Genomic DNA, 13,085 nt, shown 5'->3' with positions numbered 1-13,085 from the left:
TCTAAATGTATTTATATATTGGGAACATATTTTTTCTATTTTTTGATACACTATATCCTCGGTTTTATTTGATTTATATTATATACAATAAACAATATGTAAGGTACTAATGATAAACTGTAAGTAATGTCTTATGACAGACTTGGGGGGTTCTAAGTGGTAACGTTGGGTCTAGTTGAAAGCAGCAGAGTCCGCAGTCTGCGCCCGTGCTGGCTGAAAGCCCGAGCAGAGAACTGGAGGAAGAGGAGTTGCCACAGGCACCCAGCAGGAAGGAGAGGTGGAATAGGAGGGATCACCTGGCAGTGGCTGATGAAGTGGCTCCCTGGAGAGAGACGAGCTGCCTGGTTCCTCTGGGCTGTGGAGCCGAAAGGTAAGGGAGATGGGCGGGAAGGTGTTGGGGTCTGTGGGGAAGGGTCCGGTCTGCCTTGGAGAGGAGGGCTGCCGGTGAAGAGGAGATGGGTGTCCACTTAGGAACCTCCTCTTCTCTGTCAGCTGTCCGTGGCATGTATAATGGTGGGGGGACCTCCAAGTAAAGCCTTCTGCCATGTCTGGTGAATTTTCAGGAATTTGGGATAGTTTTCTTCCCTGGCAGTCACATCACTTTTCCTCCCACACCTTCTTGTGCAAGAGCTGCCAGGAGATGACTTTGTTTCGTGGAAAGGCTTGTCTTAAGTGGCATTCTGAGAAATGTTTCCCTCAGTGTACTGTGTATTGCTCTCTCAAGTACACACTTCACAACATAGAAAAGGCTTCAGTCCTACTTACCAGTCTTAATACGGGAAAATAAGTAAGATCCCTTCCCAGCTTTTTTGTTCTGTTTTTAGGCAAGACTTATATTTATGGTCAAAGATTTTATAATCCCTTCTTTATTTTATCTTATTTTTCAATTAATGCAGTGTCACAGATCAGTGGATATAAATCACAATCGCTCAGCCAGCTTTGTGACCTAAAAAACTCTTTAGCATGTTAGGAAAAAAAATGGGAATTTTAGTTACTGAAAGTGTCTCCATCCTCCTGTCTTTGTCATCCTTAGACCTTGCAACTGGGCAGTCTTTGCCTAAGGCAGAAAGAGGATTTTAAATACCACATCTGTGCTGTCAGGGTTTGGAGGTGACTGCTTTGCGGAGGCTTGCCTCGATGCTTCCTTGTTGCTTGAAACGTCTGTTCTAATTCTAAAACTTTTCTCAGATGATGAGAAAAGGATTTAAAAATCTTTTACAGCCTTCAAGACCACAAGGACTTATCTGACATACACTGCAAATTAATTGAAAGCAATTATTCATTCGCCTGCTTCAATCATCTGTAAGCAAAGCGTGCCTCCCCAAGCTAACGCTGGTCGTGCCATCTGCCAGTGATAACGTGTTGCCAAACAGTTCAATTTGTACATATTTCTGTGGTTTCTTACCTTCCTAATGCAGGCTCGTTTGTCTTGGAAAATACATTATCATCATTTTTTATTTCCAACTGTGTAGTAACAGCTATCAAAAATATTTTGATACTTCTGTCTAACACTTGCAAGGCTGCAGGGAAAAAAAACCCAACTTTTCAACTAAGGTATGAGTTGTTTTTTAAAAGAAAGGAGCAGATATGTTACTGGCATTGCAGAGAGAAAACAGGTTTTACCAAGATGCACCATGTGACCTCTTGAGTGAGCTTTGGAAAACGCTGCTTCTGAATCTGCTGTGACAGTCAAGTGGTCTGTGGGATTGGTTATGGATACTCCCCTGCAACCACCACCATGTTGGTTTGTGTATTGTCACATTTCCTGCCTGAAAAAAATAGCCTCAGTATGTTTTATTCTGAAAAGCTGTGCTGCAGATGTTTACGTAATCTTGCATGTGAGAAAAGAGCTGTTTTCTTATACGGGTGCAGTTCTGCCTGTCCACTTACTCCAGAAGCCACCCTGTCTCAATGGCATTTCTTGAGTGGATATGATCCATCAGCGTGGTCTCTGCCATGGCCAAGACCCACGGAGGGGCCAATTTAACTACAAAATACGAGAATGCAGTAAAGCGCAGAGTGGCCACTGCTGTGCCTTCCCCTTCTATGGGCCAACAGAGCCCAGGTATTACACTTACACCACCAGCATTTAGATATCAAAGGGGTAATCAGAGAGCAATCCTTCCTGCAGTTCTTCAAGGGGACGAGCTGTTTGGGAAGTACATTTCAAATGTGCTTGTTTTGCTTTTGAGATCATTCCAGCATAAAATTTCTTTCAGAGGCACTGCATTGTTGTTTAATGAAACACAGGGCGTCTGGGAGAGGTGACACAGCCTTCAGCAAAGACATCGCTTCATTCAGTTGCTGTCCCCCAGAAGAGGGTTTCAGAGGTACCTGCACTATTTCTCTGCCCAGGTTCCTCACCTCTGCAGCTGCTCTACTGCCCAGGCAGCCAAGATTACTAAGGAAAGAATTCTCACTAAGGATTTAAGTGACTGCTAAGGATTTAAGCTCGTGCCTAAGCTCAGCGCAAGCCCACTCCTCCTTTTCCCACACCAGAGGCCACGTCTCCTCTCTTGGGACCTGGGAGGCTCCAGCAGCCCCTGGTGGGTCCTCATCTCTTGGCAGGGCACTGAGCCAAGTACAGATTTCCAGAGCTCTGCTTTGGTGTCCTCTAGATACTTTCTTCTGCTTCGGAGGCACTGGCTGCTATCGTGTCTTGGTCATTGAGCTTCTGTGACGAAGGGTCCATGTCGCCCCCCGAGGTGGGCATTTGCTGTTTGCCCAACACCGATGAGCCTGCCTGGACCCGCAGAGCTGAAGTCTCGCCCTCCACAGGTACTCTTCGCCTGCGGCAGCGATGGCGTCTCCTCCAGCCCCGGATAACCCACACGGGAGGGGCCCTACCAGTGCGAGGGAGCCTCAGCGTGCGCTCGAAGCGGATCCCGCACCCGGTAACCCTCCCGCGGGGGAGAGGCCCTACAGGTGTCCGAGCGCGGGAAGAGCCGGCGCGGGCCCGCCCCTCGGCGCCAGCCGGCCCGAGGAGGCACCGCCGCCTGCGAGATCTGTGGGACCCGCTCCGCCGCCACCCCCGGCGCCGCCATTTTCGGTCGCCCTCAGAGGCGAAGGCGCCGCCTGCCATTGGCCGCCGCCGTCACGTGACAGCGCCGCCGGCGCCTCGGGATCCGCCGCTGACGGCGGGGCCGGCCGGGCCGAGCGCGGGTCCCGGGGCCCGGTCCTGGGGCGCTCCCGGCCCGCTCAGGCCCCGGTCAGCGCCCCCCCACCCCCGGCCCTGCGGCTGCGTTGGTTTCCCCGGGACGGAGGGGACGCTGACAGGCAGCGGGGGTGCTGGGGAGCCCGGTGCTCCGCGCCGTGCGCCCCGCGGAGCTGGGGTCCCTGCGCGGCGGGGAGTTGCTGGTTGCCAAGTGCAGGAGCCCCTCTGCTCGTAGCAGCCAGCGAAAGCCCAGCTGGTGTGACCCCGTTTCTTTTCCCGGAGCAGGACCCCCGGAGCGGAGCTGGAGATGATCTCCCACACGGATCAGAAGGAGGAACTGTGGTTCTCCCACCTCCGCGCCTGCGAAGGGAAGAGTGTTCTGAGGGGCACCTGTGCAGGTAAGGGGCCGGTGCAGTCATCTGTGAACCTGTCGGTGAGAAACACTGCTCCAGGATCCCCAAATTCCACCAGGATGTGCGAGAGCATTGGTACTGGGTTGGACTGTGGTCCTCCCAGCTTTGCCTGCTGTCTCTGACAATGGCCAGTGTTGGAGATGCAGAGAAGAGCAGGCGAGCGGTGGTGTGTCCCGGTGTGCCTTCCCAGGCCCGAGCAATCCGTGGCTTCAGAAACTCCTGAACTAGACGTGTGATGTCTCAGTATCTTGCAGTTCTCTGTGTATTTTCTCGCCTTCTGAAGTCGTGTACGTTTTAGCATCCATGACAGCTTGCAGCGAGAGTTCCACAGCTTATTTAGCTGTTCTGTGAGTCGCTGCCTCCTTTGGTTTGCTTTGAAGCTGCCTTCTAGTAGTTCACTTGATGTCAGTATTCTTAATTTAGAACAGATGGTGCAGCATGGATCCCTACCCACCCCACAGGCCACTTGTGTTTTACAGTCCTCTGTGATATCCTCTATTAGCTGTACCCTTTCCCAGCAGAATGGGCAGACGAATCATGTCCTATACAGAAGCTGTTCCGTGCCTTTGATCATTCGTGTCATGCCTCTGTATCTTCCTCATCTCTGTTAGAGTTTCTCTGAAATGGGGGATCCATCCTCCCCCTTGCACACAGTCAGGATGTGGGGTTTGAGCAGCAAGGCACAGTTACACTCTCTCTTATTTTGTCTTTTGTCCCAACAATCACTAACATTTGACTAGCTGTTTTGGCTGCCAAGGAGTTGCAGTTTTCATCCATCTGCTCTAACGCCGAGGTGCTAATCTTGAATGATTCCAAGAACATCCTAGGCCCCTCCTGGTCTAAGTGTGAGGTATAGAGGCTGTTCCACTCTGCAGTTCTTTATGTTTACCTGCAGTGAATGTCCCCTGTCATTCCCCTGTCACCTGGGCTGGTCAGTATCAGAAGGCTCTGCCACAGTTCATAGTCAGCCTTTGTGGCTTTAACCCTGAATAACATAGAATCATCAGCAGATGTTTCCACCTCCCCTTTCCCTCCCTTACCACCTTATTGAGGGTCACTCATCACACAGCAGCTTAGTTTCTTTATCAGTTTCAGTGAAGGATGAATGTCTTTTGTGAATGCGTTTGGACTCCAGGTCCCTCTTTTGCTTAAATTGGTGACATCTCTGAAGAACTCGAAGTGGTTTGTGAAGCGAGACATCTCTTTCCAAAGGCCACGCCAGCTCTTCTCCAATCTGCCCTCTGCCCGTCTGTCCATTAGTTCTCTTACTCCAATTTCTGTTCATTTGCTAAGAATGTTGGGCCCCAGATCTCCCCTCGAGTCCTTTTTCTGCCATCACATCAGCCACCTTCCAGTCCCCCGGCAGTGAGGTACCACAGTCAGGAGTCCAGCAGTGTTTTGAGGTTGTGTGAACAGCCCTGCTGACTTAGTCCAAAGGTCTCTGTAGCTCTGAGCTGTGTCTCAAGGATTCGGGGACTGGCTAGAAGTGGATGCCAGGGAAGGGGATAAGCATACAGGGACACCTCCCCAGCATAGTCTGCTGTCATCCAGCAGCCTGAGGCTTACTCGTGAGGGTGATGTGTTATTTTTAATAGTTCTCATGGGTTGAGAACTCTTGAATTTGGTGCTGGAGACGATTGCTGTGTCCTCCTGCTGCTGCTAGACAGGCCACAGCATCAGCCAGAACTCCTTCTACTGCTTCTCTTGAGAGAGAGAGATCCAAGGTACATTTAAAGTGATATTTAGGTTTTCTCCCAATATGTATACTTACTCTGCTTACCTGGAGCTTCCCTTGTAGCTGTAGCACTGGCAGTCGGGCATATCAGAGGTCTTACCATCAACCCAAATTGGCATGGGCTGAGGAAGAAGCACATTCTTCCTATCTCTCTTGCTTATTAGTTTTTGCCAGTTCAGCCTTGTGCTTCCAGTATTAATTCCTCAGCATAGTGAACCTACTCTCTTTCCACTTAAAAATACCTCCAGTGAGTTCCTGTCATCATGATTTTGATCAAACCCTTTACAGACAACTTGTCCTGGGTGCCAGTGAAGATAGATAGTAGCTCAGAAGGAACAAAAATGGTCGTAGAAATTGAGAGCTGGAGCCGTGACTATAATCGCTGTAATGAGAAGCTTGAAACTCCTGACCTTCCCCAAAGAGTACAGAACACCACAGAAGACTTGATTCTCATGTACTTTGAAGGCCTTTTCAAGTTCTGTGTAAAGAACCAAAATCCTGTGTACGTACCAAAGCTAGGGTGGGTGAAGGATATTTCTTTGGGCACAACTGCAACAGCACAACTTCACTAGCTCTGTCGTCTACTCAGTGAGTCTGACGTATGGGTCAAGAGCTTCAGGCTGGCCTGCCAGAAATGTCCTCTTTTTGCCCTGTCTTTGGATATCACCTTTCTCTTTTCCTCCAGGCCTGGGTAGAATAGCTGCAGACAAATGGGAATGCCTCCTGGTGAATAGCAGAGTTCCAGTTTCTGTTCCTCTCAGGGGATGATTTTAATGAAAACTGTATGAGGGAAGAATGGCATCAGTACCACACCAAACTGCCATAAAAGGTATCTCAGGAGTTTGCTGTGAAATCGTATTGTGATGTTTTCTTCTTCTGATTAGAAAGAGGAAGATTAAGTGTGTACGTAATCAGTCTGGGTTGAAATTCTACACTCTCCTTCCTTTATTGCATACTTATGGTTCAGTAAGTAAGGGATGCACTTCCCTATCACAACTGTGCCAGACCACAGGAAGCACCTGAGGTTTGTACATCAGTCCCACGTGACTGATATGTTCCCTGCTTGTTTCACCAAAGTTTTCAGAGAACCAGGAGGTAGCCGTTGAATAGGTAAACCTGGAGGTCTACGTGTTTGCGGCCTCAGCCTGTTCCGTATTTTGGGTCTACATATAGTCAACAGCAAGTCATCTTTCAGCCCTGGAAGTCCATATAAAGAGATCATCTGGAAATCTATTTCCCTGATTTTTCTGTCTTAAACCTAGATGTGATGCCTCTCTTCAGAGATGCATGTCGCCATTTCTACATCCCACGTACGTCCCTCTCCATTGCACCTTCCCTGACAGCACAAGGGTGCGTGCCACAAGGGTCCTGTCTTGCCCATTTAGTGTGTAAGCCCTCAGTGAGCCTGCAAGGAGCTGCATTTCCCCACTGGCAGCAAAAGCCACGGCACTGTTGTGCTTTTGAACCCGCTGGGATGCTCATCAAACCACTTTAGAGCAGTGGGCTGGCAGGAGTCGCTGCTCTGTGTAAATACCCTGGAAATCTGTGCAAGCCCCTTGTCTTGGGAAGGCTTCCAGCTGAGCCTGAGTCTGCACAGCATAGATTCATCCCGGTTGTGCTTCTGCAAGACTCTGTGTGAGGAAGAGGGCAGGGATGTGTTCGTCCCAGGAGCCGTTCGTAACTCTTCAGGTAGTGTTACTTCACGGACTTGCACTACCTTCACCTTCCACATTTAGCGCATTTCCTCAGCACGTTATCTGGAATCAGCCATGGAGGATCTTCAGTTCACCGAGCACCTTTCACAACAGATTTGGTCTGCACCAATGAAAGCATAAAGTTACCTTTCTTTTGCTCTAAGATTGCCATAAGCCAGGCTCCAGGCCGTCTCTGGGTCTCATGCCTTAGGGCCAGTGTCTCCTTTGTGCACCTGCTCTTGCTCTGCCAATAATAGCAGCACAAGAGCAGGGAGGTTGTATCTCTTGCAGCCCATGTTCTGCTGAACAAGGCAGTTCTTTAGGGCCCTCCTCTGACCCCCAGTTCAACTTTTAATACCGTTTTCAGATACAACATCCTGGAAGAGCAGCCATCTTTCCCATTCGAGTGCTAAAATTTTACCTCTAATCTGCCAATAACTTCAGTAGCTTCGGGTCCTGGTGAAGCACGAGGGGCTAGTTCCAGGGTTTGTTCCTGTGAACACTCAGAAAAATCCACTGTGTAGTTTGGAGGGAACTATCAGAACTTCGTATACTTAAAGTCAATCTGATGAATTTTTAGAATTTGGCCCCTTTTGATTTCCCCTGTCCAAAGTTTCCTGTCCTGCCTGTGACTTCTCTCTGGATTCTCATTTTATTGCAGCTGAAGATGGGATTGTGAGCAAGAAAGAGGAAAACGCCCACCAAGGCATCCCTGGGCCAGTGGAGCCTGGGGATTTACTCTCAGGTCTCTCCAAGGAGAACAGTTCCCAGAGGCCTGCACAGGACCCAGTCCTCCCACGCAGGTCAGAAAGGGTTCAGAGACCTCTGGGGAAGAGGCAAAGCCGAGTGACGTTGCGTGGAAAAAGTTTCAGGAGGCTGCCAGATACTATCCAGCAGAGAAATCCTTCTGTGGGAAGACTGACGATATGTGGGGACTGCGGGAAGAGCTTCCGGGTGAGCTCCAACCTCATCCAACATCGAAGGATCCACACTGGAGAGAAACCCTTCGCCTGTGCTGAGTGCGGGGACAGTTTCCGGCAGCGGTCGCACCTCATCCAGCACCAGAGAATCCACACAGGGGAGAGGCCCTACGAGTGCTCCGAGTGCGGAAAGAGCTTCAGCATGAGCTCGAAGCTTATCCGGCACCAGGTAACCCACACCGGGGAGAAGCCCTACAAGTGTGCCGAGTGTGGGAAGAGCTTCTCCGGGAACTCGCAGCTTGTCCAGCACCAGCGAGTGCACACCGGGGAGAAACCCTACGAGTGCAGCGACTGCGGGAAGAGCTTCAGTGTGAGCTCAGCCCTGACGCGACACCAGCGGGTCCACACCGGGGAGAAACCCTATGAGTGTGCGGAGTGCGGGAAGAGCTTCAGTCAGAGCTCGGAGCTCCTAAAGCACCAGCGGGTCCACACCGGGGAGAAGCCCTACGAGTGCTCCGAATGTGGGAAGAGCTTCACCGTGAGTTCAGCCCTCATCCAACACCGGCGGTTCCACATGGGCGAACGCCCCTATGGGTGCACTGAGTGTGGAAAGAGCTTCACCGTGAGCTCCCACCTCATCCAGCACCGGCGCTTCCACACCGGGGAGCGCCCCTTCGAGTGCACCGAGTGCGGGAAGAGCTTCCTGTGGAGATCAGCCCTGCTCCGGCACCACCGGGTCCACACTGGGGAGAGGCCCTACGCCTGCGCTGACTGCGGGGACAGCTTTCGGCAGAGCGCCCACCTCATCCAGCACCGGCGCATCCACACCGGGGAGCGGCCCTACGCCTGTGCTGACTGCGGGAAGGGCTTCACTGTGAGCTCCGCGCTCCTCCGGCACCAGCAGATCCACAGGGGTGGGAAGCCGTAGGAGGAGCGGGCATGGGGAGCAGTTAGGTCTGATACCTTCTGAGCATCCCTGGGGAGCAAAGCCCAGTGTCCCTCTCCCTTTACCCTGCTTGCGGAGGGTGAAAGGAATTTCTTTTTAGGAGATCGAGTCCTAAAAGAGATAGGTTGAAAGAGGGGGAGAGTCGGTGCAAGGCGCTAAAGTGGAAGTTTGGGGAAGAGCATGTGCCAGAGCAGGGGCAGGAGGTGGTGTGGGGAGGGAGAGCTCTCGGGAGAGGGGGAGAAAGGAAGTCGTGTGAAGAGGCTGGACTGGACTCGGTGGTGTATTTCGGAGGACGGTGAACACCCGCCCTTCCTCTGCGCCCGCGTTTCGGACACTTTACGGAGCGAAGCAGATGGACCATCTCGGAGCCCGCAGCGCTCTGCCGGACACGCAGAAGCTCCTGCGTTCCCTCCCTGCCGCTGCTTTGTTCAAAGGCGCAGCGTCACCCCTCTCGGCCCGAGGGCTGGGCCGGTAGCCCCGACAAGCCAAAGGCCCGGCCCGCCTGGCTGCCGGTCCCCGGGGCTGCCCCCGGCGCGGCGCCGGCCGTGCGGGATTTGGTGTCCCCGCGGGAGCCGGGCGGGGGGCGCGGTCGTTGCTAAAACTGCCCAATAAAACCGCCGTTACAACCCAGCCCTTCCGCCGCTCTCCCTCCACCGCCGCCTCCATCCGCTCCCCGGGCCCGGCACCGTCTGCACGGCGTCACGCGCCGGCCACTCCCCCGGGGCGGGGCCTCGCGTGACCCTGGAGGTCGCCGCTAGCTGACGGCGCGGCGAGGTGGGGCGGGGGCTAGAACCACTGGGTGACGTCCACCAATCGGCTGCGCCGGCGCGTGCCGTCGGTGGCTCCTGATTGGCCGTGCCGTCAGCCCTCATCGTCAATAAATCCAGGGCGGCCGGGCCGAGCCTTTGTCTCGCGCCGCGGGGCAGAGGGCGGGCGGCGGCGGCGGGTGAGTGCATGCGGCGCGTCTCCATGGCAACGCGGCCGGGCCGGGGGCGACAGCGGCACCGGGCAGAGGTAACGGGGCCCTCGGGGCTCCCTTCCCCCGCGGGGCTCTGCTCCGCCGCTCCCGGGCCCTCGCCGCTTCCCTGCCGTGGGAGGGAGGCAGGCCCCGCTCCCTGGAGCTGCCGCGGGAGGCGGCGGCCGCGGCCTCCCCGCTGCCGGGGACAGGTGGGCCCGGTGCCCTGCGACGGGGAGACGCGCGGCCGGGAAACCCGCCGAGGCCTTCTTGGGACCGCCTCCGTGCGCTTCTGCCCGCCGGGGCCTGGGGCGGCCGGGGCCTGCGGGCAGCGCTCGGCCCGTAGCTCTGTCCGTGGCCGTGCTCTGCCTCCTGCCCGCCTCGCCCCGGGCCGAGCCGCTGGCGGGGGCGCCGGTGCGGCGCATCGCAGGGCGCGGCAGGACGGTCCTCCCCAGGCCTGTTCCAGGGCCAGGAGCTGCGTGCCCGTGACTGGCCGAGCTCCGGCGGCGATGCGGGCCTCCCTAATCTCTTCCTGCCGTTTCTGCGGCTGCAGCCGCCTCCTGGCCCCGCAGCGAGGCCTGCGGGCAGCTCCTTGTGAAGGGTGCCCGAGCCTTTCGGGACGGGAGCCCTGCGCCGGCTTGGCCCGGTGGCTTTTCTTGACACACCCGAGCTTAGTGAAGAGCTTGAATGACGAAGGCCTCTGAGGCCTCTTGTGGTCCCTGCTTTTCTGTTGTTGGGTGAAACAAATGTCTTATTCAAGCCTCACAGTGCCTAGCACTTGCACGCAGTGCTGTGTTGCGTACATCAGCCGTAAGTGCCTGTCACCAGTCCTGCTTGGGGTGTCCCGGGCACAGCTGACTGTGTGCTGGGGCAGGCAGGGCGAGCACTGCCTCTCCCCTGAGCAAAGGCTGTTTGATATATTCGCGTGTGTCTGTGGTATTGCGCTCTTCCTCTCCCCAAAGGTAACCCTGACTGACTTGCCCCTTGCGCTGTTCTCCTAGCCCATGTGAGAAAACAGATTCCTGATGCACTGCCTGACTTGAGCGCCGCTTACCGAAGTGCAGAACGGGACAAGACCTGTGAACTCACCAGGGGTTTCCCTCGTCAGTCAATTTGTTGAGGTGCTGGACTGCAGCTCTGGTGGACAGCAGTAACGTTTGCATGAGCACTGCTAGAGTGTCTTAGACTTGAATCGTTGCCTAAATTTAGGCTGCGTCCAGGTGAAGTCTTAAACCTACCTGGGATCAGGTAATGTAACTTATTCTGTGAGGCTCTGTTTCCAGCGGCAGCCAGTGCCAAATACCCCCCAGAGGGAGGAGGAGATGTGAAGCTCTCCTGATGTGATTGCCAGGTTACCTCTGTGAGGATTCTTCAGGCTGCCAGGCGTGGGGTTCTGGGGCTCGCCAGTGGTGCTTGGGCAGGTCCAGCCGTGCTCTGCTGCTTGTAAAAGCAAGGGTGTAAGCTCTGCGTGTTGGAAATACCTTGGAGTTGCATGTTAGTTAACAGCAAATGTGAATTCTGTTCTGCCTGGGCGTTTGTGAGTTATCGAACTTCTCCTGAGGGTCCCCAAGGAAAGCCAGGGCTCCTAGTCCTGCTTCCCTGCAGCAGCAGTGTCTGCTTCCTTCAAAAGCAAGAGTTATTGGGATTAAGTCTTCCTACCCTGAGAAGAACGGCTGTGCATCTTGAGTGTGAAGCTTGCTGTGTAAATGTGTGTAGGGGCAAACTCACTGCTGGCTAGATGAGATGGGGATGTTTTCACAGAGGGTTTGACACCGTTATTGGGAAAGAAATGTTTGGAGTGCTGAGGTGTTCTGTACCAAACCTTGTCTCCACGCTCCAGCCCTGCTGTCCCAACTCTTGTAGCTGCTGGGTTTCTCCCAAGCAGGCTGCTGTCGGGGCAGGTGTGTGTTTACCCTGAACGTCAGCCAGGCGCTTGATGAACAGAGCTCCTCGTAGCAAATGAAACAGCGTTCCGCCCTCTGCAGTGGAGGTGGGCAGCTGCCTGAACCTCCCTTGGTGGGTAGGACACTGCCTCTTTCAGAGGAGCAGAATGCCCTGAGAAACCAGGGCTTTGATCAGTGACCACGTTGTGGGCTTTCAGTTGCCAGTTTTTGAATACAAGCAGTGATGTGTGGTGGTAAGAGAGAGAGAATGATTTTGACTTCCCTTCCTCCCAGTTCTCATGCAGTATCCTAATACTAAAAAGGACAGGGGGTTGATCTGTGTGGACTTGTCTCTTGAGTTCATGGCTCATCGGGGAGCTGTCTGTACTAGAGGCTGTATCAGGAAAAATCTAAGCTTCCGTGTTTTCCTGTACATGTACTGTCCTCACCTTGGGTTAAAGGGACTGGTGTGGTCACTGCCCTGCGTATTGCTGTAGAGATGGACGTGTCAGACTGAGCCTCTATGCAAAACGTCAGGGGAGATGCAAGTCTGAGAGTGCACTGAAGTCCTTAAGTGATTTTTTTGTGTCCTAAGCCCTTGTCCCAACAGCAGACAGTGCTACTGGGACAGTAATTCACTGTTGTGATCCGTTGTGCTTCTACAACACTGGTAACAGGCTTGGGTAACGGCCCCTGAGACCCCACCAGATGCCCCCTGTGTGGTATGGAGAGCGAAGTCCTGGTGTCAGTGAGTGCTGCTAAACACGAGGGTGTGGAGGCTGTAACGAGTACGTTGGCAGACCTGTCTTATGCAGCGATGCTCTCGGGAGCCATGCTCTGTGTGTCTGCCCATTGGGAGCCTTGAACCACCGCTGCTGTTAGCTCCTCGCTTCTGAGGCTTGATGTGGTGTGTTCCTTTGGGTTCGATTTAACATCGACCTTCAGGCGTCTTCCAAGGGATGAGCGATGCTGACGTGCGCTTTGTAGCTCTGCTCTCTCCTACCGCTTTGTACCGGCAACTGTGTGCAGAGGCAGCACACCCTGCCTCCAGGACTCCGGCTTTCTGGAAGTATAAGATAAGTTTGAACCAGTTTGTCTAGTTTAATTTTGGAGTCCTGGCCTGAAATAAGCTGAGCAGGAAGCCAGGGTGTCATCAGAACTCGGGCATCTGTACGGGCAGGAGGCTGTTCCCCTCGCTGAGCCCAGGCGGGTTATTTGCCTCTTTGCTTTCATTTCCCTTCCCCACGGTGGGCATTGCCCCATGTTTGAAGCTGAAGGTGTGTGATGAGTGAAGGCAGGTCCCGTTTGCTGACCTGGTGTGAAGGTGCTTGCTGTCTAGTGAGTGATCAAGCAGACAATAGAGCACCTGGAATGGGTTTCCTCAC

General features: G+C 53.9%; 1 protein-coding gene across 2 annotated transcripts; it reads left to right on the top strand.

Annotated features, from left to right (window-relative positions):
* Window positions 1-3,384: 3,384 nt before the first annotated feature.
* On the top strand, window positions 3,385-9,059 carry LOC104346159 (uncharacterized). Of its 2 annotated transcripts, XM_086473168.1 has the most exons (3): window positions 3,385-3,552; window positions 7,658-7,842; window positions 7,942-9,059. In XM_086473168.1, exons 1-3 carry the CDS (start codon window positions 3,462-3,464, stop codon window positions 8,842-8,844), a joined length of 1,179 nt encoding a protein of 392 aa, XP_086329294.1. In that variant the 5' UTR covers window positions 3,385-3,461; the 3' UTR covers window positions 8,845-9,059. The 2 variants fall into 2 exon arrangements, with proteins under 2 accessions (XP_086329294.1, XP_009949132.1); XM_009950830.2 differs by having other exon boundaries at window positions 7,658-9,059.
* The last annotated feature ends 4,026 nt before the right edge of the window (window positions 9,060-13,085 follow it).

The sequence above is a fragment of the Leptosomus discolor genome, chromosome 14, assembly GCF_034619465.1.
Source record: "Leptosomus discolor isolate bLepDis1 chromosome 14, bLepDis1.hap2, whole genome shotgun sequence".
Lineage (NCBI taxonomy): Eukaryota > Metazoa > Chordata > Aves > Leptosomiformes > Leptosomidae > Leptosomus > Leptosomus discolor.
The sequence above is the reverse complement of the archived record's forward strand: the minus strand, read 5'-3'. Positions and strand labels throughout refer to the sequence as shown.